Source organism: Pinus tabuliformis, chromosome J (genome assembly GCF_031772625.1).
Source record: "Pinus tabuliformis cultivar Carrire ecotype Pingquan chromosome J, CPIR1, whole genome shotgun sequence".
Taxonomy (NCBI): domain Eukaryota; kingdom Viridiplantae; phylum Streptophyta; class Pinopsida; order Pinales; family Pinaceae; genus Pinus; species Pinus tabuliformis.
Window position 1 is genome coordinate 317,834,823 of NC_142295.1, and position 27,488 is coordinate 317,862,310.

The 27,488-nt window shown below is 37.5% G+C and overlaps 1 protein-coding gene across 1 annotated transcript; it reads right to left on the bottom strand.

The window, feature by feature from the left end:
• Positions 1-1,199: 1,199 nt before the first annotated feature.
• Positions 1,200-5,266, bottom strand: LOC149227017 (putative UPF0481 protein At3g02645). The gene is made up of 2 exons (XM_089377675.1): positions 4,528-5,266; positions 1,200-2,707 (listed from the first exon to the last, which is right to left on the bottom strand). The coding sequence occupies exons 1-2, from the start codon at positions 4,926-4,928 to the stop codon at positions 1,714-1,716; spliced, it is 1,395 nt and encodes a 464-aa protein (XP_089233801.1). The 5' UTR covers positions 4,929-5,266; the 3' UTR covers positions 1,200-1,713.
• Positions 5,267-27,488: the final 22,222 nt, after the last annotated feature.

Sequence of the window (27,488 nt, forward strand, 5' to 3'; positions counted from 1 at the left end):
CTACTCCAAGAGCGAAGTAAGAAGTGCGAAGTTCGTTGATGCCTTTGAACGCTCCAACGTTCAGCAATATATACTAAGGCTTGGGGCCAAGTCTGGCTGCCCAGCCGACTTGCCCAAAGCCCCAACGCTATCACAGTTCTTCGTTTTAGCTCGTCGGCTTGCTAACGTTGTAGGTCGGCCTTCATATCACTCGCTCCACGCTTCATGCGTTATATATACCAACGCTCTCTCGCATATCGTCGCATGACTGCCGCCCAGTCGCAGCTCGCCCTCAACCGCGCGCGCGCCCACGGTTCTCCGTCACCCGAACGCGTCGTACATCGGGTGGAGACCTCAGGACGTTACAGGTACAGTGGTGGCGTCACGCTTTGGAATTTGGAGCTCTGGTGGCGGTGGCGATGAGCCCAAGTCACCATCCAACGAAACATCACTATATGTCACTTACCAGTCACATGCTAAATACACTACAGCTTTCCTTCCACAGTTATTCATAATTAAACATTAGTCTTACCCATTGCCTCATTATTCTCAAAGATAATTAGAAATTAGTCCTGCACATTGCCTCATTCTTCTTAACATAGAAATGGATTTGACACAGAATTGCCATTGGGTGCCTCAAGATATACGGAGGAAGTGGCATGTGGTAGCTTGCGCTGGGAATATTCGCTTCCCTAACACTTCACCTGGATTTAAATTTTGATTAAATTAAAGAGTAGTGTAGTGTCATAATTTTGCTTGGAAAATAGTAAAAATTTAGGTAAGATTTTTCATAAAATTTAATTGAAATTTTAGGAAATCTAGATTATAGCTATTACGCTTGAAAAATTAATTGTTGAATCTATTTCCACCATAAAAAATATTCAAATACTTTTATATTTTAATTTTTTGAAAAAAATAACAAAATTACCCTAGAAATAACTTTAAGAGTGTCCCTAGAAATAACTTCAAGGGCTTCCGTAGACAATGCCAAATTAAAATACTATATGCTTGCTAACTTATCTTCGTACCTTTTGATATTAAACAAACAAAAATCAATAAATAATATCAAATAATTATAAATTAAAAAAAAAAGAGTAATTTTAAAATTAATAAAAGACTTGACACTATCAACCTCTCTGCTTCAATATGCTCTAGTTTGTGTTAAATTTTGTATAGGTGCCAGTGGTTTGAAAATAAACATTTTTATTTAGTTTAAACCAAAACAGTGCTTGCTCTAGAATGCAAAGGTCATAAATAATACAAATTTATATCAACAATAATCTGTACATAGAGTGCATTCTACCTTGAAAACGCTTAACAGTTGCAGATTTCAAGCTAGGAAAATTTGAAAACTTAAGACCTGTAACAAAGCCTTCCCTGCCCTGCCTGCCACGGGGAAGTGAGCCTTCCATGCCATGCCATGCCATTGGGAAGTGAAGTGACGCCAAGTACAGTAAGAGAAACGCACTGATACATTTCAACTTGTATGACAGAAAAGAGCGCTGTCACTGGGTTGTGAAGCTTTCCATGCCCTGCCATGCCACGCTGAAGTGAAATGACGCCGAGGATAGAAAAAATAACACAGTGATGCATTTCAACCTGCCCGAATGATAAAAAAGGTGTGGGAACCATGGTTTTGCCACCCCATACAAAAAAAGGCAAACATATACAGTGAAAAGCAATTAATGTAAAGTTCAGCAAGTAAATCCAATCACAATACCCGACGACATACGATTATTTTTTCATACTCTGTTGTTGAAGCCTGACTTGCTCCCACGACAGAATGGCTTGCAATATACTTAAAAGCAATACGATACATCCTGCCAACGTAGATGCTACAAGGCACGCCCTTGGAAAGTACTTATATCTCAGTTCACCACATATCATTATATATTCGTAATTCGTGTAGAAAGTTGCAACGCCATCAATGGCTGACTCAATTGGTTCGTACTTACCCTTCCCCACTGCTTTCCGTATTCCTTTCCAGACACCCACTACTTCTTCGTCGGTGGCCAAGCCATTGTGGATTATACCGCCATTTCTCAGCACCTCAACGTCGGCGGCTGTGCCGATCAAGCGGTCCATCAAGTCCACATAGCACATCAGCGGTTTCGTTTCCTTTTTGCAAACGAATGCCTCGAATGCCACCAAATTTCTCATGACAGCTTCTGTTCTCTCGTCCATTTCGATGGTGGGCAAGTGAATCGTGTAGGTTTTGCTGTCGAAACGGATTTCGTTGAGATGTTCAACGTGCGCAGCGAATTTCACTCCTTTTCTTCTGAGTTCTACAGCTGATGGGAGACTGATCATGTACCTCTTTTTCTTCCACATTCGATTGTGTTCTGCATGATCTGTGGGATCTGAAGGGCGGATGATATTTTCATACACGAAACCTAAAAGATGTGAATCTGGCCTTAATGAGGGAGCGGCTAAAACATATGAATCCAGCTTGTCACGTTTGCATAGGAAAGGGGATAGCGTGTGCCAAATGTGTCTTAAAATTGAGTTGAGATCAAGATCTGTGCCTGCCTGCCATTGGAGGATCATCTGTAAGGCAAACATGGGTATTTGATTTTGTAGCTTCATAATATCTTCCTGCACCGCTGCAAACATGGTAGTTTGATTTTCCAGTTTCATAATATCTTCCTCCACCGCCGATGGTAGCTGGTTTCGTAAAAAGAAAAAACGAGTTGCTTGATCACAGTCCGACTCCCGGGTGAAGATCTTCCTAAAATCAACCACAGCAACACGAAAAAATATATATTTTAGAAGCAAATTTAAATCATAAATATAAAATATATTTTTCGCATTTTGTATATTGTTGGGTTATTTTTGTAAAGACTCTATCTCTATCCTGTTTAATTTTTCACCCCAATAAAAGATAATACAAGATTTCAACTTTATTGTTTTACCAGACTTCATTTCCAATATCATTACTAATTGACTAAACCAACAGTGAGACAGCCATCTCTGGCTGCTATCCGAGAATGTCTTTGACTCATGTTTTCAAGGAAAACCAAGGAAAACCACGCCACCTGTAATAACCCGCTGGTCCGTAAGGGAGCATATCACTCCTGCCAGATGCCTCTGGGTCTTGGGCCGTTAGTTTTTGAGGAAGACGAGCTCTTAGCCAAGCAGAAGCAGTTTAATAAATTTAACTTTTAATTTATCAATAATTTATAGATTTATCAATATTTAAATATATTTTAAATGTTAAATATAAAAAATAAAAATATTTATAATTTTTTTTAAATACTATATTTTATTTCATTTCAAATTTCAATTTTATTTATATTAATAATAACACAATATTACAATTCCACCAATAATGATCGTTCCATACAGAAACCCAGAAAACGGCTTTTACTGTTAAGTATGGTATAGTTTGATATTATTTGCAGATATCATTAATAAAAAGTGTTAAGTAAAGATATATATAAAAGACATATTATATATACATAGGTTGGCGCCTCTCGAAAATTGGATTGCATCCGGATAAAGGCACATTTTTTTTAACCCTTGGGTTTGATTAAACAATGGGGTTAATTATTTAAGCAAAAGTAGTTGTTTCAGGGAGTTTCTTGAAATTGTTTATATTTTCAATTTACAAGCTACAGATCAGCAAAATGTATATATTTCAGTGATTATCTTGGAAGACAATTATGGTTTTTTTACAATTTTTCCAGAAACAGCTTTGCTTTCAGTCTCTTTTTATCGGATCGTGACAGTATGTTACAAACTAATTTTATACATGGAAATTCTATAACAAATTTTGTATACACATATACGAATTACTCAGAAAACACAAGCATCTACCGATGTAACCTCTATTATATTTTATAAATAGAAGTTACATTTTATATATATATATATAAAATAAGTATATAAATAAATAAATAATTATATTTTATTTGTTTGGAAATAAGTTAACTATTTAAGATGTAGAGGTATTTGGCAGAAATTACAGCCTACTTCTTTCAATGATTAGTTTTCCTTGAGTCATCCTGCGCTAGTAGATAATAGTCTGTGATGACAGTCCCCAAAACTAATAAATTTAATAATTATAAAAATAAATAAAAAATATATTTTATTAGTTTGGTTAAGAGCTCAAAGAAATAGGTTAACTACTCAAGGCGAAGAGGTATTTGGCAAGAATTAAAGCAAGAATTAAAGCTTACTTTTAGCAGAATTAAAGCTTACTTTTTTCAATAATTAGTTTCCCTCCGGTCATTCTGCATTAGTAGATAAAGTTTGTAATAACCATCCCCAAAGCTAATTTGATAACTGAATTATACTAATTTTAAAAAAAAAATATTTTAAATATTTTAATTTAAAAGAAAATATATTTTAAATATAATTTCTTAAAAATTATATGATTAGACTGTTCTATGCAATATTAAAATATATATATTTGAAGGTTGCAGAACTGTAATATTGGATAAACCTGGACTCAAAAATGTTAAAATTGGGATCCAAAATGATATATAGTAGTGGTAATAGAGACTTTTTTGCCAAATCTGAACATCAGGGTTGTAAAGGAAAGCATACCTTAAGAATCGCAAAAGGAATAAGCCGTCGCGAGCCAAGATCCAACCCAGTTCCTCGTCACACATGTCATTACAAATATGGAGGTGCTCATACCATTGCCGAATCTTACTACCCTGCACTATCATGTCTGCAACTAGGCTACTGAAGGGAGGGCGACCAGCTCTGTCAACGAGTATGTGAGGGAGCTCGTCTTTGAATGTTTCATATTTGCCCAGTCGGGGTTTTCCGAAATGCAGAGGACCGATTGAAACCACCTGCGGCACATAAGCTGCTTCCAATTTTTGACTCGGCAGACGATCCACTATGCTGGAGACGCGTGGGGCGACTGTCGCAATTTCACCCTCCGCCTTTTCGGTTTGCATTGACGAGGGAAATAGAATATCTATCCTGTGGGTGTCCATGGTGCGGCAGCTGCAAAACCCAAAATCCTCCTTGTCTTCTAGCAAAACCCAAATGGACAGGATCAGAAATCTGGAGATTCAATGCCCTTGAGGGCGACCTCATGGGTAAGGGGAAGTTCAAGGGCTGGCCATAACACGGAAATGATGAGCATCTTAACCAGGCCAAAAACCAGAGTGGCTGCATGTACAGAAAAAGTAAACACGGTACACTGTTTATCGATTCGATTGATCGATTCGGCTTTTCCTTTGCATGTACATATAACTTATAATGCACGCTTTCTATGGTTTCACCATACATATAACTTATAATGCACGCTTTCTATGGTTTCTAACAATTGGACCGCCATCGGTGAAGATGTGGAAGTAGTTACCAAAACTTCGAAGAAGTGGCGATCACCAATAATAAAGAGTCCGGGAGATTAATTTACACCTCTGGGTATGACAAAGCAGTGGCGAGAACCCACAAATAATAGACAGATTGAGACAATGTATAAATACAAAAACTGGAAGAAATTGCAGAATACGACTCTGCATAAAAAAGGTCGATTTTTTTTGATGGGGAGACCTGCAAGATAACGATAAAGGTAGAATACTTTTTGTGTGCACAACTGTTGGAGATTTTGACGGCCACTGTGTCTTTTGTTGGATGAACAACTCATGAAGATCACATGATCTTGTTACTGAGATTAGGTAGGGGTCGGATTATACATGTATATATAATAAAATGAAATGTACGATTTATGGGTAAAAAGGGAAGTTCCTATTTTTACCTTTATTAGTCTATTAATGCGCCCTGCATGACCCGATATAATACAGCGTTAATTTTTTTTCCACCTCTATAACTGCGCGCGCGTTATATCTGGCTATGAAGAGCGTATGTCAGGGCTCATTAATGGACTAATAGAGGTGGAAATAGGAACTTCCGGTAAAAAGTAAGTTTCGTTTTTTCCAATGTTTTAATTCCTTTTTATTGAATTTAGGTTTGTAGTGATGGGACATTTTTTTAAGTGTTGAATTTTGTTAGTAACGAAAATCTCTGACCCATTAATCACAAAATTTTATTATCAACTTCTCCAAAAATAGAATCAAAATAGTTAGTTTAACCGTTTTTTTTTCAATTTTATTGCTTTAAATTTCAGCAAAATAATTTATTGTATTACAAGTTATAGTGCACGATGGATATGAATCTTGTTTCTAAACTTCTGATTAATCTATTTCATATTGATCTAATGTAATTTTTTTCAAATAGTGTTAGAGTTTATTGAAAACAAAAATATAGTAGTTGTAATTGGTTTTTTTCTAGTTTTTATTAACATATGGCAACATCAAATGGATTTTAAAATAGAAACCAAAATGCATTGGTGAGTGTGAAATTTGTATTACAAACTTGAATCTTGTTTTTAAATTTCTGATTAATCTATTTCTCACTGATTTAATGTAATTTTTTAAAAATAGTGTTAGGGTTTATTGAAAACAAAAAAAATAGTAGTTCTAATTGGTTTTTTTCTAGTTTTTATTAACCTATGGCAACATCAAATGGATTTTAAAATAGAAACCAAAATGCATTGGTGAGTGTGAAACACAAATTTCACACATAAAACACACTAGTTGGGGCTCTTTATATGTTTCCAATTAGCGACTCACTTAAAATAACTCGACATGCAACCACACACTAAATTCATTCAATTAACTCGATTTTACTTGACACTTAGTTAATTGACTCTCTAATTTTAACCAACTCCTCATGCGGGAGTAATTAGCTTATTTTAACACTCCCGCTTAATTACGATTGCTAAACTAAGACATGACTCATGACAACTCAAACATGTTTGGTGGTCAATATCTCAGCTAGGCTTCTAACACCCAAGTTTCTTTTGTGAAACTCAAACACATCTTTTTCTAATGTCTTAGTAAATATATCAGCGAATTGATCACTCGATTTACAAGGCTTCAAGTGAACTTCTCCATTGCCCACAAGTTCTCTAATAAAGTGATATCTATATCAATATGCTTGCTCTTTTGATGAAACACACTATTCTTGGATAGTGCAATCGCTGAGGTGTTGTCACAATATATTGTTGTTGATCCTTGTCGTTTCTTCTTGAGTCCAACAAATACTCTTCTTAACCATATTGCTTGACATGTTGCTGCTACATATTTTGCTTCTGCTGACGAAAGTGTCACAATAGGTTGCTTCTTAGATGCCCTTGCTATCACACCTGAACCAAGATGGAACACATAACTAGAAGTGTTCTTCATATCATCCAAACTACTTGCAAAAACAATGTCTGTGTACCCTACTGCTCTTTTGATCCTTGTTGCTCATTTTCTGCTACATCATCCTCTTCCATTAATGGTGCTTGTGCATCAGCTATTTTTTATATACTACCAATCCACAACTCTTGTTCTTTAAACACAACATCTATGCTAATTATTATCTTCTTGGTGACAGGGTTGTACAATTTGTAAGATTTTGATTGCTCATTATAACCAGTGAATATGCACTTTTCATTTTTATCATCCAATTTGCATCTTCGCTCCTTAGGCATATGTGCATAAGCTACACATCCAAACACTCTGAGATGAGATGAGATACGTTGCAAGACATACTTGACCACGCATCTTCTAGTACTTTGTTCATCACACCCTTTGTAGGAGATATGTTTATCACATAAACATCACATGCAACTCCTTCTGTTGAATACTCATTAGACAAGTTTCTTCAGGTTTCAACATGCTCCTTGCCATGTTCATAATGGTTATGTTCTCTCTCTGCTACACCATTCTGTTGTGGTGTGTACATGTTTGTAAATTGTATTATGATTCCATGTTGTTTACAGTAATCATGGAATGCCTCCGAATCATATTCTCCACCATGATCTAACCTCAATACCTTGATCTGTCGATCACTTTACTTCTCTATTAAGGCTTTGAATTCCTTGAACTTTGCAAAAGTTTCAAAATTCTGCTTCAAGAAGTAAACCCAAGCTTTTTTTCTATAGTGATCAAAGAAAGTGAGGAAGTAACAATTTCCACCAATCAATTGTGTTTTCTTATGATCTAGGTGGCTCTAGACACATGCAGAAGTCCCAGAGGATTCAGAAATGGTCAAAATTCAGAGTGATCAAAACGCTCCCAAACCAGCACTAGATCGAAGTGCTCGTCGCCCTGATTCCAACAGTGTGAACAACATTTAAATCCAAGCTCGTATGGAGGAGATAGAGCCAGTCAAAGTTGGGCAGTCAGCCAGGTTTAAGTGTCCTACAAATATACCTTCAACTGGCGTGGGATCTTAGCTCCCAAGAGTGGACAAAATTTTTGCCTCTTTAATTTGTCTAATATCCCTTATATTAGACAAAATAAAAAATGACCCGTTATTGATAAAAATAAAAATAAAATATACGTAATAGGGTGGCGGCCATGACCCCTGCTACCCCCCTGGCATATATTTAAAAAACAAATTAATGGGCTGCAGCGACCATGACCCCGTCGGACCCTCCAACCTCCGACCAAAAACATAAAACGTATTGAATCGGGTGTAGGCCACCCCCGACAAACCCGAAGCCCTGGTGAAACCACTTCAAAACATGCCATATATATGTTATATATTACATTGAAACTGGTGGGAGTTGAACCCACGGCCGACGGGTTTGCCGGCCCGGCCCACGTGGCGGTCCCACATCAACTCCACCCACACCAAACCATTACCATATCACGATTACAACCGAAACTGCATGCCCCAAATGCAAACAAACAAACCGTCACCAAAAAAACACTATGTTAACCACATACAAGTGACTGTTGCAGATTAAAAGGGTGGATGTGTTAAACTTGGTTGTGTCGGGATTCGACCCCGAAACCACCTCCAACCCGGGCGCCAGACTTAGCCACTAGGCCAAGGGACGTCTTGTAAAGTTCGCCCAAGAAGTATATCAAAACCAGCGCTTGTCATTTGCATGGAGGGGGAAGCGCTGAACGAGAGCAAATGGTGTAGTAGAACCATGACATTGCAGAACTGTGACCAGACTAGAACCTTGATGCAATGACCTTGGTGGAACCTTTTTTTGGCACAGATTTCGATACAAAATATTCCCTGATGCAGAGAGGGATCTAAAAGATTCCCTAGGAGGTAAACATTCATTTTGTAAAAATGTAATCAAGTTTACAATCATTTTTCTCAGATTTTCGTAGGGAACGCAATGGAGAGGTCGGATTCACCCTTTGAGTAGCGGATTTGTAGATTCCTAGTGGAGAAGAATCTTCTAGAATCTTGAGGGAATCTTCCAGATTCCTTGGAGGCTAAAATTTCCCAGATCCATAATGTAGCCAACTTTATACTCATTCTTCTTAGAATTTCACAAGGATCTCAATGGCGAGATCAGTTTTCTAATTTGAGTTGCAGATCTCCAGTCAACCCAGAGGAGGGAATCTTTGGAGAATCGCGAGGGAATCTAAAAGATTCCTATAGGGCCATATTTTGCCGTGTCAGAATTCAGAAAATGGATAGTCGATTTTACACCTCTTGATGACAAAAATTCAGTGGTGCAATTAGTTTTTGTAGTTGAGCCTTCCATTTTTTGGCCATTTTTTAGATTGGAGTGACGGTGTCAGATTTTAGAGTGTGGAAAGTCAATCTTATGCCATGCGACGCCACGATTTCAATGGTGCATTCAGATCCAACAATTGAGTATCCCATTCTTCAGCCAACATCATAGTTGAGGTATATGAAGTGTTGCTTTCATGTAATTCTTTGATCATTTGTTGTGAGATGTACTATGTTGTTTTGATTCCTACTTGATGTATGATGCAGAATCTTTGTGTCTATTTCGTGTGAGATGTATTCATCATGGATTGTTATGCATTTTTTTATTGAGATCCCTTTGTTTCCATGATGGCGGGATACTCATTGTCACCATGGGTGTTTTGGTTGAGATCCCTTTGATGCCATCATGCTGGGATATTCATTGTCACCATGTGTATGTTTATGTCATGCTGGTAGGAGGTCTATTGTGAGTGATAGTTCCTATAGTGGAATGTCTCGTGGAGAGACTTTGCCACTCATGTAGAGGGCACATGTCCTTGTATGACAGAAAACATCATCCATGTACATCTTCACCATTTCCAACACTGAATGAAGCGGCCAACACCATCTTGACACTGAGCCCGAAGACGTAGTCCACACTGGACGAACTCCATTATCAACGTCTCATGTCTATGATTTTCTGATTGTCATTATGTTTCCATTTGATTAAGCATGCATATATGTTCATTTATGCTCTGTTAAAATGCAATTCTAACCACATCACGGGAGTAAAAGATCTTGGTTAAATCCGGGAGTTGAGTCAACTTGGATCAAGTTTGGTATCAGAGTGGTCTTTGCGTGGATGTGAATTGCGAGTGTGAACAATGGAATATGCAACAATGCAAGATGACAAAGAGATGTACGAGACCATGCTCAAAGTGTCTAAAAAGATTATCATAGTGTATGAAGCTATACAAGAAGAGACAAAGGAGAAGCAACGATTGTAGCTTTAGTTGCGAGCCACGGAAGAGGCCCTGGAAGAACTGAAGCACAATAACGAGAGTCTTCAAGAAAATAATGATGAATTGAAGATGCTTCTACAAGAAGAGAAAGAGGAGAAACAAAGATTTCTACGACAACTACCAGATAAGGACGAGGTCTTGGAAAAGCTACAACGTGACCCATGTGAGGTAAAAAGTAATTCTCTGGCTTCATGTATGTTTCCTGATGATGATTTCATTGTTTTTGAAAATTGTACCACAGGAATTGGCTCCAAACTACTAAAGAGAATGTGGTATGAAGGAAAAGGCTTGACCATTAATGGCCAAGGCATTGTCAACCCCATCAAAGTAGAGGAATTACCCTGTCAGATAGGACTTTGGTATGTTGCGAAGGAAGCTGGGGAATGCACCAAGACAACCAGCAAACCACCAACAACAGATGATGAGAAGCCCTCATCAGTTCTTTCCAACTTGACAGTGGAAGTAAAATATGTTGTTTTCCCTTCAGTTTCATCTTCACATAGTATAATTTCTGTTGGAAATGTGGAGATACCAATTACAGGGAAAAACCTGAGGCTCCTTACCAGGATGAGGTACAAAGAGGAAGAAGAACTTGGTGTTAATATCCAAGTAATAACTCAGCCATTGGAGGTCGTGCAAAGACCTCGCTTTGAAGGCTTGGGATACACCGAAGGAGAATTCTCAAGGGTGTCAGATGCTTCCAAGACATCGATGAAATCGTCAAGGAAAGAGAATGATGGGAACACATCACCATCATCCCATGGCAGTGCTCATCACAGAGAAAGAGCTGAGGCAAGCCCTCATTTCCATAATTACACTAGAGACAACAAGGAAAGGTATAACAAGTCTCAATATTCAAATGTTTATTTCGATTACAATCATGTTGTTAATGATGAACGTAAATCATGGCATCGAAAAACATGTTCTTTTTGTGGTTTACATAACCATATATTTGTTGAGAGCTAGAAGAGAATGGCAGCACAAAAAAGGATGAGGCGTGAAAGACCCTCTCCACAACAAGAAAAGAAGCAGGTAAAGTAGATCTGGAGGAAGAAGACTTATTGTAGTAATTGCAACAAAAGTGGTCATCAAAGTGCCATATGTTGGAGGCTCCATCAAGCGCAGCGACGCAAAGACAAAGCATCCGAGCATGAACAAGGTGAAACAGTTGTTCGACCAGCAAATGCGCCACAAGGAGATGACCCATTCACTTTGATAAGTGAGAAATGGTTCTTCTAGGCACGGTAGAATGTCATGGTCTTATTCTTTCCGATCATGTGTTGCATTTTAAACTGTAAAAGTGACGAAGTGTTTTCCATCACTTGTTGCAACAACAATGATGTATGGATTTATTTTGTGTTGCATTTTAAACTATAAAAGTGATGATGTGATTTACATCACTTGTTAAAGAAATAATAGTGTTTGGCCTTATTTTTGTAAATCATGTGTTGCAGTGATGAAGTGTTTTCCATCACTTGTTGAAACAACAATGATATTTTGGCCTTGTTTTCATAGTTGGGGTATTGTTTCCATTATGATGTAAACTTGACCACCGAGTATGTGTTATAAACTCATGGCAAGTATGGGATACTTGGGTCATTAGTTGGTCTTGTAAATCAAGCATGTAATTTGCAAAATTGTACTACAGGTTTGCAGAGGGTGCAGGTGTTAGCTCATCGCTTATGGCTTTGAAGGACAAAGGTGAAGGAGAAGGAAGGGTGACTTATCAGACACTTGTAAGTGCAGACAAGGTACAAAGAAGTGGCAGAGTATTTTCATGATTTTGGAGGACCAAAAGCTCCTCAGTGGAGAGGATTGATCCAGGTGGCTCCAGACGCATGCATAAGTCCTAGAGGACTTAGAAAAGGTCAAAATTCAAAGCGATCAGAATGCTCCCAAACCAAAACCAGATCGAAGTGTTGGTCGCCCTAATCCCAACGGTGTGAACGACATTTAAATCTGAGCTCGTATGGAGGAGATACAGCCAGTCAAAGCTGGAAAATGGGCCATGTTTAAGTGCCCTACAAATTCACCGTCAACCGGCGTGGGAACTTAGCTCTCGAGAGTGGGCGAAATTGTTGCCTCTTTAATTTGTCTAATATCCCTTATATTAGAAAAATAAAAAATGACCCATTATTGATAAAAAGAAAAATAAAATATATGTAATGTGGTGGCAGGCCCTGACCCCTGCCACCCCCCCCAAACCATGCATTTATTTAAAAAAAAAATTAATGGGCCAGCAGCCATCACCTCGCCAGACCCTCCAACATTCAACCAAAAACATAAATTGAATGGGGTGCAGGCCATCCCAACAGACCCGCAACCCCGTGAAACCACTTCAAAACATGCCATATATATGTTATATATTACATCAAAACCAGTGGGAGTTGAGCCATGTCCAATGAGTCCGCCAATCCCGCCCACGCGGCAGTCCCACATCAACTCCACCCACACCAAACTATTACCATATCACGATTACAACCGAAACCACATGCCCCATTTTTATATGCAACCAAACAAACTGTCACAAAAAAAACTATGTTAACCACATACAAGTGACCGTTGCGGATTAAAAGGGCGGATGTGTTAAACTTGGTTGTGTGGGGATTCGACCCTAGAACCACCTAGAACCTGGGTGCTAGACTCAGCCACTAGGCCAACAAACGTCTTTGTAAAGTTCGCCCACAAAGTATATTAAAACCAGCACTTGCCATTCGCACGGAGGGGGAAGTGTCGAACGAGAGAAAATAGTGTAGTGGAACCATGACTATGTAGAACTGTGACCAGACCAAAACCTTGACACGGTGATCCTGGTGGAAGCTTTTTTGGCACGGATTTCGAGACAAAATATTCCCTGATGTAGAGAGAGATCTAAAATATTCGCTATGAGGTAAAAATTCATTGTGTTAGAATGTAATCAAGTTTACAATCATTTTTCTCAGATTTTCACAAGGAATCCAATGGCGAGGTCAGATTTGCCCTTTGAGCAGTGGATTTGCAGATTCCCAGCGGGGGAGAATCTTTGAGAGTCTTGAGGGAATCTTCCAGATTCCTTAGAGGCTAAAATTTCCCAGATCTAGAATGCAGCCAACTTTATACTCATTCTTCTCAGAATTTCACGAAAATCTCAATGGCGAGATTAGTTTTCTAATTTGAGTTGAAGATCTCTAGTCAACCCACAGGAGGGAATCTTTAGAGAATCGTGAGGGAATCTAAAAGATTCCGACAGGCCCAGATTTTGCTGATGTTGGAATTCAGAAAATGATAATCAATTTTACACCCCTCGATGACACAAATTTAGTGGTGTAGTTAGTTTTTGCAGCTGAACCTTCTATTTTTCCTTCATTTTCTAGATTGGAGTGACGATGTCAGATTTTAGAGTGTGGAAAATCGATCTTATGCCATGCGACACCACAATCTCGATGGTGCATTAAGATCCAACAACTAAGTATCCCATTCTTCAGTCAACATCATAGTTGAGGTATATGAAGTGTTGTTTTCATGTACTTCTTTGATCGTTTGTTGTGAGATGTATTATGTTGTTTCGATTCATGCTTGATGTATGATGCATAATCTTTGTGTCTATTTGATGTGAGATGTATTCATCATGGATTGTTATGTATGTTTTGATTGAGATCCCTTTGTTTCCATGATGACAGGATACTCATTGTCACCATGGGTGTTTTGGTTCAAATCCCTTGATGCCATGATGTCGAGATATTCATTGTCACCATGTGCAAGCTTATGTCATGATGATATGAGGTCTATTGTGAGTGATAGGTCCTATAGTAGAACGTCTCGTGGAGAGACTTTGCCACTCATGTAGAGGGCACATGTCCTTGTATGACATAAAACATCGTCCATGTACATCTTCACCATTTCTAGCACTGAATGAAGCAAACAACACCATCTTGACACCGAGATCGAAGACGTAGTGCACACTGGATGAACTCCGTTATCAACGTCTCATGTCTATGATTTGTTGATTTTCATTATGTTTCCATTTGATTAAGCATGCATATATGTTCATTTATGCTCTGTTAAATCTTGGTTAAATCCAGGATGAAAAGATCTTGGTTAAATCCGGGAGTTGAGTCAACACAGATCATCATAGGTCCACACAAGTTTGTATGCACTAGCTCAAGAGGTTTCTTTGCTCTGTATGCAACTCCCTTTGTAAAACTTTCACAGTGTTGCTTTCCCAAGATGCAACATTCGCAAGTACTAACAAGTTCTTTGATGGGAGGTAATCCTCTGACCATTTGTTTATGCTGCAACAATCTTAAACCAGAAAATGCAAGTGTCCAAACTGAAAGTGCCATAACCAATAATCATTAGAACATTCAATTGTAAATGATCAACTGACTTGATCATTGTAATTCATTACTAGAGGAAGGAGTTTGTTCCAAGTCATCTTCACCTTTTCTATCAGCTGCTTTCTTGGGGGCTTGTCATATATAACACATTCTTGTCCTTGAAAGATAACTATGTATCCATTCTATGTCAGTTGACCAACAATTATAAAATTATGTTTGAGACTAGGAACATAATATACCTCTAAGATTTTCTTCGGATCCCCCTTCTTGGTTATAATATTGACCACTCATTTTCCATCTACATCCATAGTCTTGTCAATTCCCAACTTTACCTCTGTCTTCGCAAATTGATCCAAATTTGCAACCAAATTCTTGTTGCCTGACATGTGGTTACTGCAACCACTATCTAATAGCCACACATTATCATAAGGTGCATGCATGGTATGACAAGCTAGGAATATGGAGTTAGTACTCTTTGTAGTGACATTAGCTCTCGGGTTCCTTTGATCAGTGATCCTCTTCCTGCAATCACGAGCATAGTTACCAAATTGATTGAAGTAATAACATCTCACCTTTGATTTTTCAACTCTTTGATTATTGTTGAAGCTTCTCATGTTGCTTCCACTTTCATGTTCATTCTCTTCTCAGCCATCTCTCTGACTGCCTTGTCCTTTGCCTCTCGATTTCCTTCTTTCTCAACCTCTATCTCTTGAAATCGGTCTCTAAAGTGGAATCCTTATTCCTATCTATCCTTGCCTCATGTGATAGAAGTGATCCCATCAAGTCATCAACTGTTAGTGATGTCAAATCCTTGGCTTCTTCTATGGCTGCTACCACAACATTAAATTTGGTAAAAAAATATATGAGGACCTTCTCAACCACTGTTTGATCTTTAATTTACACACCATAAATTTTTAAGTGATTTACGATAGTCATGCCCTGATTTGTGAAGGAATCAATGTCATTTGTCTCCTTCATCTGCAGACTTTCAAAATCTCTCCTAGCATTCTGTAACTTAACAATATTGACTTTGGCCATAGCTTTATAGCTTGTCGCCAAGATATCCCATGCTTCCTTTGCTGAAGATGTCATCATAATATTCTAGAACACTGCTCGATCCACTCATTGTTGGATAAGCTGCAACACTTGTGCATTCTTCTTTTGACTTTCTTTCGTGGTTCCCTCTCCGTATTAGTGAGGGTTAGTTCTTCTTCTTCATTTTTAGATTATGAAAACCTAAACTTGACATAATCCCAAACATCATGAGTCTGCAACTTGGTCACCATCTTAATGGCCCACACATCATAATCCTTCCCTGTAAACGGTGGCAATTAGGGCTGGAAATTTGAGAAAGCCATCTTTCTTCAAAAAACACTTTCTCCTCAAATAATAAAATCCTCTTTTGCTAAAAAAAATTATAAACCCATTTTTCAATAAAACCCTTATTTATTTATTTTCTATATATAAAAAAAAAAAACCTTTATAAATTACTCACACTCACACCTTTATAAAAACTTTAATTAAAAAACTTTTCAAAGCCTCTCATATAAGCCTTCACGTTAAAAAAAAACATGTTCTTTTCTCTATTAGCATGCCTCTTATGATGATGGGTTGTGTGCTAACGTCATTCACAGCAATGAAGTCCCGCATTAGTCCTCTAACACTACCAACATCAAAGTTAATCCACGTGTTTGCAAAACACGACAAGGTTGTGACTTGTAACATAGCTCTTTGCTAGGCCCACAAGCGTTATAACACATTGAATACCATTGTAAGGTGCGTTATAGCTCAACCAAGAGGAACATAAATTATTTCTCTCTTCTCTCTCACGGATTAATGCTGATCCGCTCTCCACTCTCATACCAATTTGTTAGAAAGGCAAAGGAGCTAAAACAAAAATTTCACACACAAAACACATGAGTTGCGGCTCTTTTATTGATCACACAAAACTTGATTGATTACAATGAACCTGATGAGGGATATTTATATGTTTCCAATTAGCAACTCACCTAAAATAACTTGACATGCAACCACACACTAAATTCGTCTATCACTTAATTCGACTTGACTCAACACTCAATTAACTAACTCTCTAATTTTAGCCAACTCCTCATGCAGGAGTAATTAGCTTATTTTAACAAATTTGTGGTACATGGACCTTGCATTCCGTGACTATCTATTAATCCTGAGGTACTGGGAGTTTGCCACAATGCAATTTCTTAAGAGGCTGAAATTTTATTTTATTTTTTATTTATTTATTTTTAATTTTAATTTTAATTTTATTTTTATTATTATTTTTTTTATCAATGCTCGGATAACAATTAATAAGAGGAAATTTCATTGTTTGTGCTTTTTCCACATTTCCACCACATGACTTTTGTTTATTGTGAAAACTTATGTGTGAAAATAATATTCTTCTTCTTCTTTCAATATATATATATATATAAAAGTAAGTTTTAAAAAAAACTTAAAATAACGAAAAAGTTTCTTAGTTGGAAGACAACTAAGATACTCTAAGTGGAAATTCAAAAAAAGAGAAAATAAATAAAATTAAGAACAATACTATACCTAAATTACAATTTCCATGTCATAACAACATAATAAAAAACCCATTATCTTGTTTAAACATTCTACAATTTCTTGATTTCTATATATTATATGGTAAAATTAAAAATAAAACTATGAATCAACATGCACCATCAATGCAGTGAATACTCTATTATCTCAAAGCAAACTCAAACTACTAGCAATTTTGGGCAGAGATGCATTTGGATTTTTCTCTAGTGTATTCTCAACAACTTCATTTCTCACAACATCATTCTCAACATTATTGCAACAATTGACATAATTTCAACCATCATAATAAGTTCTAGATGCAAAGTAGTCACAATACTTTGTGAAAAACAACAAAGGAGGAGATAAATAACATACTCAAAGAGATTGTTCCGATGCAAAGCACTCACAATACATGGTGAAAATGAAAAAAGGAAGATGTAAATAACATACTCAAAGAAAATGATACTCAAGTATTGAAATTGCAAAAAATGTATGAATATGTTCACTAAATCTCTTCATTTTCCATGAAAAAAATCGTAAAACGGTTCCACTGAAAAACATGTCATAGAGATCATCACACAAATACACTTCTCTGAAAAGTAAAGCACATCTAAGTTATAACTAATAATGAACATGTTCTTACAACTTAGTGATAAAGTAAACTTGTTTCAATCCAATCAAAGGGTATTTTCTATAAGGCTATAAGGCTGTCTACTACCTGTGACAAAAGAACAGTTGAAATTCAAATGATTTAAGATGCCATAACCAAACATATAGTTTACTCTAATGACCAATAAAAAGATATCAGGAAAATGCTTACAATTTCAGACACCATGAGTTCTTGCAATTGCACTGTTTTGATTTTTTTGGAGTGCCTTCCTTCAAGTCAAATATTGGTCTTGACCTTGGTGCCCTTGGCGATTCTGGTTTTCTGATCAAATAAAAGACAATTATGAACATAAAATGCCATCCAAAAGAAATGGTGCAATAGTAAATGGACAATACAATGATGGCAACCTCAAGTATTGTGATGGTTTTAAAGTTGCTTTCCATTTCTGTCATAAAAGAGGCGCAATAACATAAATAACGATAATCCTTCAATCCACAATTATTTTCTAGATCAATTGCACAAGTTTAGTAAATTAAAGATACAAAATTGAAAAGAGTTGATTAGAATGAGACCACCAATGTCTTTAAAATTTTCAAATAACACTACCTATATAATTTCTACCTATAATAAAAATGGCACACATTTTCAACTTATAACCAAATGAATGGGGGCAAGGGGGCTGACATATATTAAAATATAAAAAAATTAGTAGAAGATGCCATATCTTATTGAAAGGTCCATAAATACTTCATTATAATATCTCAACTTGTACCAATGGAGAAAGTGTTGCATTGTTACTTCATGATATGCATGGAAAATTTAACACCTAGAACACTACTATGTGTACCTAGAATAACAAGCCCAGTAAAAATGTTCAACCCTCCAAGTTTTCATGGCAGGTGATTACAATTTACAACCACCCAACAAAGATTAAGAACCACCCAACCAAGATTATCCACCAGCACCTGTTATAACTTGACCCCTTACCTTTTGTAATAATATATTGTAGATATTTTTGATTGCATATAAAAGCATAATTTGTACACTTGCTTGAATTTTTTTCCCTCAGGTCAACATTTAAGCCAAAAAAAAAAAAAACCTTCAATACTGGATAACTAGAATTATCAACTAACAGTTAGACTTGATGATGTTCTCAAATCTATTTCTCACCTTTCAAAAGGATGTACAACTTTCCATGTACCAATTTGTTTATACTCACCATTTGTGATGTTGATTAAAATATGCTATTGCCTTTTTATCTTTCATTAAACATTTTTCCTAGAAGCTTCTTATTCTTTGAAGGAGTTCTTCTATAGGGCATCAGAATAAAACATCAAAATAATGAAACAACAATTATTTTTGGCGCTTGTTCCAGAACCTGGAAGAACAAAAAATCCCATCAAGCTGAAATTTAATCTAAACGACAAAATACTGGACCAAAATTTAGAAATTGTTACTTGGCGTTGTTTATGAACAAGTGTCGGCTAATTTGATACTATAAATCCTTGAGGATGAAAACCAATGACTAAAAAGTCTAAGTCAATCACTCTAATTACTAACCTCATAATTCATACTTTGGTTCATGAGGGAAACGTGTAAGTGTCTGTATTTGGTTAAAAAGGTTTCCATATGACTTTTTACATGATAAATGAAAAATTTCCTTTAGTTGAAAAATAAATGTTTGTGATCTATGGTAAAAATTTATATTCATTTTATTTTATTAATTATCTATTTAATGCTCTAGTGGATTTTCCATTCGAGAGAAGTTCCTCTTAATTCAAAATGATAAAAGTAGTAATTTAGTATTGCTTTCGTTGGTCTTTCCCTCCGAGAAAAGCTCCTCCTTCAAAGAGATAAAATTATTAATTTATTATGTTAAGTCTTTAAAATAAGCACGCAAAAGACACGTAAAACCAGAAAAAAAATATGTTATAGATGTAGTATATGATGGTTTTGATCAATCTAGAATTCATGTACACTTAGCCAACACAAGAATATATTCCAGGCTATAGAATTCATGTACACAAGAATAGAATTCATGTACATGTAAATAGTCTGCAAGATCCTTAATGCCCTCAAGAAATGTTGGATGGCCCTAAAAATAAGCCGTAAGCTCTGTTGTCAGCTCATCAACATTTTGGGCTCCACTCAAGCATGTAGTTGGATAATTTTATTTTGTTTGTAATTTTATTGCAATACCTAATCATCTCTATTTTTGCTCACCCCAACAATCATATGATTTCCCATTAACGCAACTAGTTTAACAATATGGAATTAACTATTGTTGGATTATTGCTCACCATATACTTTTATGCTTTGTGCCCAACACAATAATGGAAGAGGTGGAAAATATGTTACCTATCTTCATATATTCATATCCAACCTTGGATAGTCGAGTGGCGATCATTGCATCAAGTGTATATTATGGTTTTGATCAATCTAGAATTCATGTACACTTAGCCAACACAAGAATATATTCCAGGCTATAGAATTCATGTACATGTAAATAGTCTGCAAGATCCTTAATGCCCTCAAGAAATGTTGGATGGCCCTAAAAATAAGCCGTAAGCTCTGTTGTCAGCTCATCAACATTTTGGGCTCCACTCAAGAATGTAGTTGGATAATTTTATTTTGTTTGTAATTTTATTGCAATACCTAAGCATCTCTGTTTTTGCTCACCCCAACAATCATATGATTTCCCATTAACGCAACTAGTTTAACAATATGGAATTAACTATTGTTGGATTATTGTTCACCATATACTTTTATGCTTTGTGCCCAACACAATAATGGAAGAGGTGGAAAATATGTTACCTATCTTCATATATTCATATCCAACCTTGGATAGTCGAGTGGCAATCATTGCATCAAGTGTATCATAAAAATTCATAAGAAATATGGTATCTAAAATATTTAATCGTCCTTAGTATCAAGTTTTTTATTATTCCATTTATAAGAAACCTTCGACATTTTAAGGTTAGGAGCCATTGCTGACTTCTCAAGAAATATATAGTCATCATACTCTTCATACCTGAAAATCACTATAGATTTCACATATTTTAGCACGATATAAGTTTATGAACCTCCATAACATTTGTATTATTGGTTTCATATTTAAAGTTGAACATATACAATATTGTAATATATTTGTTTAAAATAATTAACGTAAATAAACCCACAGTGAAGAAGAATGGCATACCGAATAGGTGTTCCATCCTCTGAAATTATTGCTCTTGTTATCATCCCAAGAAACTCTCCTAGGTTGTATCTCAGAGATGCTTGGGAACATTACAAACTCAACAAAAATGTTGGAAATGGATGAATGGAAGGAATGATGCTTGTCCAAGCTAGATAACCACTTCTACTATGCTTAACTCCAGACATGGGTGAACACCCCCACACTACAAGGCTTTAGACCACCAATTACTCACAGTTTGAGGATTAGGTGTACATGGAGAATACTGACCACATCAGCAGATGCACAAGACCATGTGATGGCTGGCTGCAACCAGTAAAGACGTCTGCAAATCTATCTCCTAATGCATAGACAGGATGATAGCTCTCTGGCGTTAAGTAAACAGAAACCTGCATAACACATTCAATGATACATACTAGACTTCAACACAGAGGTGGGATGACAGCCCCTCTAATGCTAAATATCAAGAGCACATGAATAAATGCATAACAGGCACAACCTAGAACAGAGTAGAAATGGAAAGTGAGCAATTAACAGCAAAAGAAGCTTGTATTAGCTGAAGATGAAGACCAGAAGCTGCAAGTATCAAAGTAGTTACAGTCTCCAGAAGTTGATCCTTACATCAAAACAACAACCATCAACCCTGATTACATCTATGTTTTGGATATATATAGAGGTTGATTACAAAAATGCTCTATTATTCTATGCGTGGAGGGGTCATAATGGACCACCAACCACCTTAACTATCTAATATGGGTCTTTGCTGCAATCTGCTTGCTTTAATAAATGAATTTGATCTTTTCTAATATTCTGTTGTCTTTCTTGAGCAGATGGAGTGTTGTACAGAAGAAGTTCCATAACTGATCAATGCTTTTATCTGCTCGAGGCTGGTCCTTTTTCCGCTCGGCCATTCTATTTCTTGAATGCAATTGTTGGAGATGAAATGCGCCGGGCACTTAGTAGATAATCGCTATCGTCCTTCAGGTGCACGGCATGACCAGGGTGTGTTGACTTCATGGAAGATGTATGAGCGGGTGGAGGATAGATATCAACCGTTGGATCGCACAGATGGACAACAAATATGGCTTAGCGGGAGATATCGGGAGAAACGGGAGCAGACGATCGTGAACCATTGGATCTGGACACGGCGGATCTGACGGTCATCGGGCGGGAAAGATGTGCGGAGGTTAACTGGCGAGGACGAGCAGACAGGCGTTAAGCGGTATTCCCCGCACCACTTTTTCGGAGGTGGGTGGTAATCGTACGCGGGCTCGCGATCATAACCATCGGGTGACGCATGGCAATTGGGACGTGGCGAAAACCGCGTTGATCACGAGTTAACGCGTGGTTAAGTTATGGCAGCGGGGGAAGCGATCGTCGTCTGATCGCGGCGGAGATGATCGGACGGCGGGAGATAGGCGGGCAGGTTATTTGCGGTGGGGACTGTTGGATCGGAATGATCAACGGCTGCGACCAAAGGACGACGATGGGTTGCGGAAGCGCGGGGTCATGTGGAAGCGGTCTTATGGGTTTTAAAACTTTGCGCTTGGGGCTTGAGAGTAAAGGTTTTTAATATGATTTTCGATAGCAAGCCCCCGGAAATGGAGGCAAAAGGAGGATGGACGAGGTGGAGGGGAAGGTGACAACGATCAATATGGGTCTCCATTGAGCAAAACCAAGAACCAAACGCACTTCTGCTCATCGAACATCAGCAACATGTAGCAGATCTAACACTGGCTCCTTCTGGGGATGAGATCCTCCCTGTGAGGTCTCAAGAACCTGTAGATCAATGCCTTTCCGATGAAAACAAATTAACAAAATTCCTAATGTTCCATTGGGCATGGAGTCTGATTGATCCTACATTAAAACTGATAAAATAAAATATTTACAACTTTAAGGCCAAATGACTTTAAATCACATAAATTTTCAGAAAACGCCCATTAACTGGGCCATCAAAAACTGCTTCTCCTTCCATGCTTTTCAGCATGAAGGTATTGTTCCCTTGGATTTGAGAAATGATGAAAGGCCCTGTCCAGAAAGTATCAAACTTCCCATGGTTGCCTTTCTTTTCTTTCAGTGCATCTTACTTCAGAACCAAGTCTCCAACCTGAAAATTATCTGATTTTGTCTTTCTGTCAAAATCTTCCTTGATCTTTTTCTGGTGTGCTGCAGACTTTTCAACTAGTTGTTCTCTAATTTGGTGCATCTCTGCTAAATCCGTGATCCTTTTTGCCATGTTTTCTTCCTCATTCTATTCTTGTTGCGGGAATTTTGCCACAGAGAGGGTTAACTAAATTGGAAACACAACTTCAGCACCATATACCAGCTTAAATGGAGAATTCCCTGTGGATTTCTTAATGGTCACTCTGTCAGCCCACAGTGCATATTTGAGCTTAGAATCCCAATTCTTTTTGTTGTCTTCCAACAGCTTTTTAATTATCCTTATCAAGATTTTATTTGAAGATTCTGCTAGACCATTGCCTTGAGGGTAATATGGGGTGGAATGAACCAATTTAATGCCCATTGAATCACACATATCCACCAATTCCTTTGCCCTGAAGGCCACTGCATTGTCTGTAACTAATTTATGTGGGCAGCCAAACCTGGTGAAGATATTTTCTGTTAAGAACTTTATGACCACATTATGATCAACCTTCCTGGTAGGGATTGCTTTAATCCACTTAGTGAAGTAATCAGTAGCAACTAATATCCATCTGTGCTGGCCACTGGAATGTGGATTGATCTCTCCAATGAAATCCAAACCCCACTGCTGAAAAGATCCATTAATATGTATTGGTTTTAAGGGCAGGGACCTCAATTGCTGCTTTCCTTCAAATCTTTGGCACTTGTCACAAGATTTAACAAATGAAAAGACATTAGAAAACAAGGTGGGCCAATAGTACCCAACTCTGAGGATCTTATGGGCAATGGTTTTCAATAATGGTGTCCTCCACACATGCTGGAATAAAACTGCTACATAACCTCCATTGATTGTTCTTTGTCCAAACACCTCAAAGCATTCCAGATGGGTCCCTCCAATAGAGCAGATTTTCATTAATGCAATATTTAGCTGCCCTAAGCTTAATAGTTATGGCTTGATTTATGCTTAAGCCTGGAGGGATTTTTAGTTTTAGCAAGAAATTGGCTATTGTAGAATACCAATCACAGGAAGTTAGATTTTCTGCCAATCACTGCTTTTCTCCTGGTTCCGCTGCTTCTTCTTCTTCTGTTTGACCATTTTCTGCAATTTTACCCATGAAATGTATGTCCAATGTTTTGCAATTTTCTTCAGCCAATAACTTGACAAGACCCTGACCCCTGACAAGTTTGGTGGGCTTTAGTTCTATATTAAATTCAATCAACTTTGCAATCCATTTAGCCCTTCTTCCATCAGCATCAGGCTATGTTAGGACATATTTTATTGCAGCAGAGGGTACATATGCAATTATCTTGGAATGCAGGATGTAAACTCTGAAAGTTTTCAAAGATTTGATAAGAGTATATGCTTGTTTCTCAATAATATCATACCTCAGCTCAGCATCCCTTAAGGTTTTGCTGAAAAATGCCACCGGATGCTCTGAGCCTTCTTCCTCTGCTTGCAATAAAACTATTGCAAGGGTGTCAATAGAGGCAAAAGAAAATATATGAAATTCATTGCTGTAATCTGGACTAATTAAAGTAGGAGCTTCCATAATAGCCTTTTTAATGGACTCAAAGGATTTTCTTGCTGCATCAGACCATTTGATTTCCGACCCCTTCTTCAACATGGAGGTAACATGCTTTACAAGTTTTGCAAAATTTGGGATAAACCTCACAAAATTTATTTTGCCCAGAAAGGATTGGATATCTTTCTTTGATCTTAAGACAGACAGGGTTTGTATTTCTCTTACTCTTTCTGGGTCAATTCGGACACCTGCAGCAGAAACGACATGTCCTAACAACTTGCCTTCTTCTAAAGCAAATTGTGATTTTTTAGGATTGACTGAAATCACAAACCTTCTGCACTTCAGAAACACTTTTTTCAAATGCTGCAAATGGTTTTGATGGCTGCTGGAGTATACTGTTATGTCATCAAGGTAGATAATGACAAATTTATCCTTCTCTCCCAAAAATGCTATATCTATAGCTCTCTGAAAAGTAGCTCCAGCATTCATCAACCCAAAAGACATCTTGGAATACATAAAAGTGCCCTAAGGAGTGGTGAATGTAGTCTTCTCTTAGTCATCTGAACGTACAACAACCTAATTATACCCTGAAAATCCATCCATGAAAGACATCACTTTGGCCCCTGAGACTTTTTGCAGTAAATGCTCCATCTTGGGCAGAGGATAATTGTCTTTCTTGGAGCACTTGTTTAAATTTATGAAATCAACACAGAGTCTGATTTCTCCACTTTTCTTCCTCACCACCACTAAGTTGGCTACCCATTTTGAGGATCTAAGGGGAACTATGATTTTGGCGGCCAATAATTTCTTGATTTCTTTTTCAATCAGAGGAAGGAGCAAACGGTTTATTGGTCTCAGCTTCTGTTTAAAAGGGATGGTGTCTTTTTCTAGAGGAATTTTGTGCTGGATGATCTTCTTGTCATATGTTTTTAGGTCACTATACTCCCAGGCAAATTCATCAGCAAATTGCTTCATTAAATTGCAGTATTCAGCTCTTTGGGCAGCAGACAGGCGAGTAGACAGACTTATGTATCTTGGCTGACCTGGACTCCCTATATCATGCTTGCAGACTGCAGATTGATCTTCTTTTTGGGTAGCCTTATAAAGCACATCATTCTGGTCAAACAACTTTTCTAATGGAACTAGACCCCTAGGTATATGATTGTTGGGCAGTTGGACAATGTTATCTTTACCAATTTTGTTCCTAAGCTGGGATTGAGGACTTTCTTCCAAGGCTTCGTTTTCTTGATCAATTTGCATTTCGGAAAATTCATCAATGACTTGCAAAAACCTATTTATTTCATCATCATCTTCAAAAACTTTCCAATGCTGGACGTTATCGGGCAAGGATGGTCTGTATTTCATTTGGACTTCATAAACTAGTCTGGGCGGCATGGGAGGGATAAACATGCTAGCAGACACAGCAAGGGAATCAACAAGCTGATTTTTGGTTCTAGGGATATATGAAATACAAAAATTATCAAAGGAATCTTTGAGTCTCCATACCTCATCTCTGTATGCTTTCAGCCTTGGGTGCTTTGCTTGAAATGTCTTTTTACTTGCTGTATGATCAGATCAGCATCTCCAAACACTCTTATGTTTCTGATTCCTCTGTCTTTAGCTGCATTGAGACCTAGTATCAAAGCTTCATACTCTACTATATTGTTCGTGACTTGAAAAACTAGCTTAGAAGACAGATGTATGCTTTTTTTGTTCTGGAGATATCAACACCACCCCTGCTCCTGCAGTCTCCCTGGAACATGCTCCATCAAAGAACATCTCCCAAACTTGACTTCCTTGCTCTTCCTTGGCTTGAACTATTGGTTTCTTAAGCTACATTGAGGCCTTCTGAGATTCTTCCATTTGGAGAATACATGCTCCACAATCAGTGTTCACGGCATAAATGGGATGATTGGATGGATTCTTTGAATCACTGATGATGTATGCCAGCTGTGCTTCTCTGTACAACCTCTTGCTTTCTCCTCCAAAAATTGGGACAATAGCATAAGATAAATCATTCTATAGTGTCCCACCTAGTCTCTTAATCCACCCTCTGGACAGCAGCATGCCAAACTTAGGAGGGACATCTGCCACCACAATATCCATCATCATGCTCTTCATGGGCAACTGAGTTAGGGTAATGGCTAGATCTTTAATCAACCCCAGAAATTTCACCTTTCTTGAATCAAATGAGAATAAATCATGGTATGGTCTGGTGATGTCAAGGCCTAACTCTTCCATGACAGCTTTAAGCATCAAATTGTGGCTGGCCCCTGTGTCTAGCAGGAAATTGTGGAGGATTTTGTCATGAATGGTCAAGGAGACATAAAATGATGGAGAATTATTATCAGCAGGTTCGATGATAGGGCTAAGCACAACCACAGGCTTGTCATCTTGAAAATTGATAGAGTCAGTGGAGGTTTGTGTGGTTTCCAGCTCAAGAGTTTCAAGGATAGGCTTTCTAAACACTTCACTCTTTATCAACTCTACCAGAGGCACAGATATTTTTAACTTCTAGACTTCTTACTCAAAGCTGAAAGAGGAAGGTAATTTATTAGAACCTCTTACCTCTTGAACTGGTGCTTTGAGGATGACTGGATCAGCTGCTAGTCTTCTCTGTCTGATATTCTGTGACTCTGTTTGGATAACAGCTCTTTGGGCAGGATTCTCCTT